Source organism: Nelumbo lutea, chromosome 8 (genome assembly GCF_056320005.1).
Source record: "Nelumbo lutea isolate HS-2025 chromosome 8, American lotus-T2T, whole genome shotgun sequence".
Taxonomy (NCBI): domain Eukaryota; kingdom Viridiplantae; phylum Streptophyta; class Magnoliopsida; order Proteales; family Nelumbonaceae; genus Nelumbo; species Nelumbo lutea.
Window position 1 is genome coordinate 18,909,953 of NC_142691.1, and position 6,000 is coordinate 18,915,952.

General features: G+C 42.1%; 1 protein-coding gene across 2 annotated transcripts in view; it reads right to left on the reverse strand.

Annotated features, from left to right (window-relative positions):
- Nucleotides 1-5,592, reverse strand: part of LOC148843137 (neurochondrin family protein) — a 45,411-nt gene extending 39,819 nt beyond the window's left edge. For both annotated transcript variants that reach the window (XM_088958211.1, XM_088958210.1), the window contains exons 1-3: nucleotides 5,346-5,592; nucleotides 5,016-5,190; nucleotides 4,756-4,918 (exon numbers count right to left, since the gene is read on the reverse strand). In XM_088958211.1, the coding sequence (XP_088814337.1) occupies nucleotides 4,756-4,918; nucleotides 5,016-5,190; nucleotides 5,346-5,348 (341 nt within the window). In that variant the 5' untranslated portion in view covers nucleotides 5,349-5,592. The remainder of the gene's footprint in view (nucleotides 1-4,755; nucleotides 4,919-5,015; nucleotides 5,191-5,345) is intronic.
- Between the last annotated feature and the right edge of the window lie 408 nt (nucleotides 5,593-6,000).

The following is a 6,000-nucleotide window of genomic DNA, read 5'->3' on the forward strand; positions in this document are numbered from 1 at the left end:
CAACCGTCTGCTTCTTACTTTTCCATGTCACCAGGTTACCTCCCAGAAACATGCAATAGCCTGTAGTAGACCGCCTATCAAACATAGAACCGGTCCAATCAGCATCAGAATAACCTTCTATTTCAAGTTTTCCCCCACTCTTGTATATCAGACCGCGACCCGGGGCTCCTTTTAGATACTTCACAATTCTCAGAACCACATTCCAATGAGGAATCAGAGGTTTTTGCATGAATTGGCTCACCACACTAATTGCAAATGAGATGTTTGGTCTGGTAATGGTTAGGTAGTTCAGTTTGCCCACAAGTCGTCGGTATCTGTCAGGGTCTTCAAACACTTCACCCATATACTGCTTAGCTTGGTATTTGTGTCCATGGGTGTTTCAGCTGGTTTGGCACCCAACAAGCCCGTTTCTTCAAGCAAATCAAGCACATACTTCCTCTGGCACAGGTTAATCCCATACTTGGATCTCGCTACCTCTATCCCCAAGAAGTATTTCAGTTTACTCAGATCCTTTGTCTGAAAGTGATCCTGTAGATAAGTCTTCAGCCTGTCAATACCAATGTTATCATTCCCAGTAATAACAATATCATATACATACACCACCAACAGTAGTTTTCCTCCCGGCGAGACATGACTAAATACAGAATGGTCAACTTTGCACTGTTTCATGCCAAACTTCTTTACCACCTCACTGAACCTAGCAAACCATGCTCGAGGAGACTGTTTAAGCCCATATATAGCCTTCCTTAGTCTGCACACCTTACCATCCTCCCCCTGAGCAACAAACCCTGGAGGTTGCTCCATGTAGACCTCCTCGAGTAAGTCACCATGCAAAAAGGCATTCTTGATATCAAACTGATATAGTGGCCACTCATACATGGCTGCAAGAGAGATCACAACACAAACTGACCCTATCTTAGCAACCGGTGAGAAGGACTTTGTGTAGTCAATGCCATAAGTTTGGGAGTACCTTTTTGCAACTAATCGCGCTTTCAGGCGTTCAACACTACCATCAGGCAGATACTTAACCGTATAAACCCACTTACAACCAACAGCTTGTTTCCCAGGAGGAAGAGCAATGAGGTCCCAAGTATGATTATGATGAAGGGCTGAGAGTTCTTCTTCCATGGCACGGCACCACCCTAGAGAGGCAAGGGCTTCCTAGACATCTTTAGGAACAATAACTGATGATAACAAGGTAACAAACTGGCGATGGGAAGCGAAAAGGTGACTAAGAAAACATAATTAGAAATGGGATGAAGGGTGCAAATACATTTACCTTTCCGCAAAGCAATGGGTAGATCAATCTCAGTTGCTAAGTGGGGGTCTGGTGCCGGATCCGTCGATGGAGATGTAACCGGAGGAGTAGTAGCTGGTGCACGTGGGAGGTGGGCGTTCAACAGGTAATGGCACCGAAGGCAAGGATTTGGTCACGACTGGAATAAAGGGATGAGGATCGACAACGGGAAGTGGAAGAGGAGGAGGTGATGAGGAAAAAGAAGCATCACCAGACCACAAAAAGAACGGAGTAGACTCAAAGAAACTAACATCAGCACACACAAAGGATCGTCGAGAACCAGGATGGTAACACCTATACCATTTCTGGGTCCGAGAATAGCCAAAGAAGATGCACTTGAGAGAATGGGCATCAAACTTGTCGTTCCCGGGACCTAGATTATGGACAAAACAGACACTCAAAAACTCTCGGCATAAGAGGGAACAGAGACAAAGTGGTAAACAAGACCTGAAATGGAGACTGACCATCAAGGATGAACGTGGGCATCCGATTAATCAGAAAACAAGAGGTAAGCACCGCATCACTCCAAAAAGGTTTGGGAACATGCATTTGATGCATTAGGGATCTTGTTGTTTCAAGGAGATGGCGATTCTTTCTCTCAACCACCCCGTTTTGTTGTGGGGTGTAGGTACACGAAGTCTGATGTATAATGTCGTGTTGGTCCAGGTATTCCTGAAATGATGATGATAAATATTCGCGGCCATTATCAGAACGAAAAACTTTGATGTGGGCACCAAATTGGTTACGAATTTCAGCATAAAATTTTTGAAAAATGGTAAACAATTCACTTCTTTCTTTCATTAAATAGAGTCACGTCATCCTTGAAAAATCATCCACAAAAATGACAAAATATTTGTATCCATTATATGACATTACTTTATAAGGACCCCAAACATCTGAATGAACTAAAGTAAAAGGACTCGACACACGGTTATCAACCCTAAAACTAAAGGGAACACGATGGTGTTTCCCAAACTGACACGACTCACAATCCAAAACAGAAAACTGACTCAATGACGGAACCAAGGACTTCAATACTTTGAGCGACGGATGACTAAATCGACAGTGCCACTGGAGAGGAAAAAGAGATGACTAGAGAGCTGTTGAAATTCTACCACCACCACCGTCAAGATAATACAGTCCACCAACTTCATGCCCTCCACCAATCTTCATCCCCATCTTGAGATCCTGAAAGACACATATAGAAGGATAAAAGGTAATGGAGTAGTTAAGTGATTTGGTCAGCTTACTAACAAACATAAGGTTAAAAGGCAATTTAGAAACATACAGAACTGATGAGAGGGATACAGGATCTAGGTCAACATTACCAACACCACAAATTGAGGATGTGAAACCATTAGCAAGGGTGACAGATTGTGATGTTGAGCAATGAGATAAGGAGGAAAACACACCTGGAGTTCCAGTCATGTGATCGGAGGCTCTAGAGTCAATGATCTAGGGATTGGGTGTAGATGCCAGACAAACCATACCTGAGTGAGCAAAAGTTGCAGTGTTCTGCTGTGATTGGATAAACCCCTCATATTCATCACGGGGAACACTCACCATCTCCTTCATGGGACCATCTGTGGATGTAGGAGGCAACTAGTCAGATGAATGATTCTTCTGTCTAAAGTTGGAACTTGAATCAACGGTCACGGCATGATTGGCCCAGGTTTAGGGAGGACCATGTAAATCATAACAATAGTTGATGAGACTTTAGTCCCACCAAAAATCTAGTCACATCAAGTTGCTCTCTTTGTTATTGCTGAATCTTGACATCAGAAGTGAGAGGATGATAGACATTCAACTCATTACGCATGTTCCTCATGTTGGCATAGTACTCCTCAAGACTCTGATTGCCCTGTTGCAGATTAAAGTACTCTTGATAAAGCTGATAAACTCTGGTTGTATTGTCCTGCCCCGAATACAATTTTTTCGCATGGTCCCACATGTCTTTGGCAGTATCAAGGAACATGAAGTTCACACTAATCCTGGGTTCCATACTGTTCCTCAACCATGTGATGATCTGAGCGTCATCTTGCTCCCAGTCTTCATACTCGTGAGAGTCAGAGGAGGGTTTCTCCTCTCTGATGTGTTTTACCTTCTTCTTTGCCTTCAGAAAGACTTCAACGGATTTAGCCCAAGGTACATAATTCTCTCCATTTAACTTAATGGAGGTCATCTGAACATTCAGGTAGTCTGTAGGCACCATCACACTAAGTTTACAATCATTATTGTCTCCCATTATGTTATCACCAATTCTGCACACTTGCTGAATTCTATTATCACTGAGATCTGCACACTACACACCACTAGGTCACACCTGTCATACTGATTGCAATACTAATTGTTGCTGGAATGTGTGCTCTTTACACCACAAACCCTAAATCACACATGTCACACTGATTTCAGCACTTCTTGTTGCTGAAAAGTGTGCTCACACCACAAACCCTACTCCTACAACTACCTGAAATCTCACCACTATATGATCATATCTCTTCCTTCAAAATGCACAAAGAAACCAGCATAAACCCTAGCACTTACTGGCCGAAATCCTAGCAAATGGTCTGAAACACACCTATTTAATCCATAACAGATATCATGCACTGAAATCTCTTACCTTATCGTTGAAGTAACACCCATGCTTGCAAGAGAGCAGTCAACACACAACAACCGCTTCACACACAACAGCCACACACAGTTCGGCCCTCTATTCTTCCTCTACTAGGAGAGGGCGATCTAAGAAATCACAGCAACCGATCACATACGACCTGACTGGAGGCATAGAGACCCCCAAGGGAAGAGGGCGATCACTCCTTTTCAGCCCTTTCCCTTATCTCCAATCAAACACAGAAAAAAGAGGAAAACCCTAGATAGGGTGCACAGAAAATAAACCCTAGGCAAGCAGAAATCTAGGCAGATTTAACCTAGCTCTGATACCATGTTATAATTCAGGTCTGCCTTAGATTTTGGCCTGACTAAGTTCAGTTATGTAGAAGAAGAAAAAGTGATAAAGAAAAAGAGAAAGAGAAAAAAGAGAGAAGAGAGAATTCTGGTTCGAACTGAAAGAGTCAACTTGACTTCTCCCAGTCGGCCAGTAAGTATTTATATTATTATTAAAATATAACTGAAAAGACCTATGTACCCTTACTTAAGTTAAAAGCACAAGTTTCAACACAGCAATATCAATCAAGGTATAAAGACAGAAATACCCCTACGCTAACACTAATGATGAAGTTGGAGCGACGGTACAAATGATCATAAGGCTCCATGTTAGGGAGTAAAATATCAGCCAACAACCAGGGCTATTGTCCCGTCAACATGAAAATTGCAGAAAACTCTAATGTTTGGACAGGCATAAAAACAACCAGAACTTGATGCATGTAACTCAGCTGGAATTTCCTCAGAAATATAGCATAGCATAATGCATGGAAAAACATCTGGCATCAGAAAGTTACCCCTTCGACAAAATTTCCAGTAGAAGAGGAACTTTGGAAACCATTTCTTTCGATGAAGCGATCTCCGGAACACGACAGAAAGCAGCAAGAACTGTGACCGCAAGCTGTAAATAGGCGTCAAGATCATCACTTTCCCTACCCCTGATCACTCCTTTACCCATGCCTGACAGGATTTACAGTATTTCATCAAAAAAAAAGCAGAAAAAATGAATATTTTTTGTTGCATTTTGACCGGGAATGCAGATACGAAAATAGGTTACCAGTCCTGAGAAGACGATCGAGAAAACGATCTCCTACTGCATCATAAATCCTGCATATAGAAGCATGGTCGTCGCCCTTGCAGAATTTAGTCGCCAGAAGCAGGCCTGCTAGTCGTTGCTCGTCTCTCTCTCCTTTCAATAGCTTCAAGCAATCTTCCAGGCCTGGACCTTGTTCCTGTCAATATGAAGATAAAATTAAAACAGAAACAAGATTTACTAAGACTGCGTTAAACGCAGCAAAACCTAGAGCTGCAATGAATGTGAACAAAGCAGAACACAGCCTGTGAGACGTGTAAGAAGAAATAAATCTGAGATAGAACACACGCTCACCATTGAACCGATAGAAGAGAAACAGATTCCTGCAACTTTGAAGAAGATTTGCCGTTCAAATAACGAAATTAGGATTTCTGCATACGCTTGTGAGCACTGAGCAAAGGTTCTAGCAGGGTTTTACTATAATGTTGCAGAGTTTTCTCCAAGGTTCTAATGTTCTATACCGTTATCGAGACATCGATTCCGCTTTCTTTGCTTATTTTCCCTTTCCCTCCGAGTCTCCGACGTGTGATGGGCTTATACTGAGAGTGTGGGCCGTCTGGCAAACTGGCAATAGGTAAACCCTATGCCCGGCCCGCTAATACCCAATCACCAAAACCGGTTAGCAGTTATTCGGGTATTTAGACCCGATGACTGTAAAGGATACAAGGAAAGAAACCAATCCACTTCAAAACAACAAATGCACTCAATGTACTACAACTGAAGGGGTGCACCGAGCGGCTCATTTTGTGACCGAACCAGTAGTATCGGTTTTTGGAAAACCAATAACCGATATCGAACTAAAACCTATCGGTTAACCGGTTGACCAATTCGGTTAACCATCGGTTCGGTTCGTCGATTTTTCAGTTTTTTAATTTATATATATAATAATAAATATTTATAAATATATAGAATATTATATTTTAAATGATAAACAATATATTGTAAATAA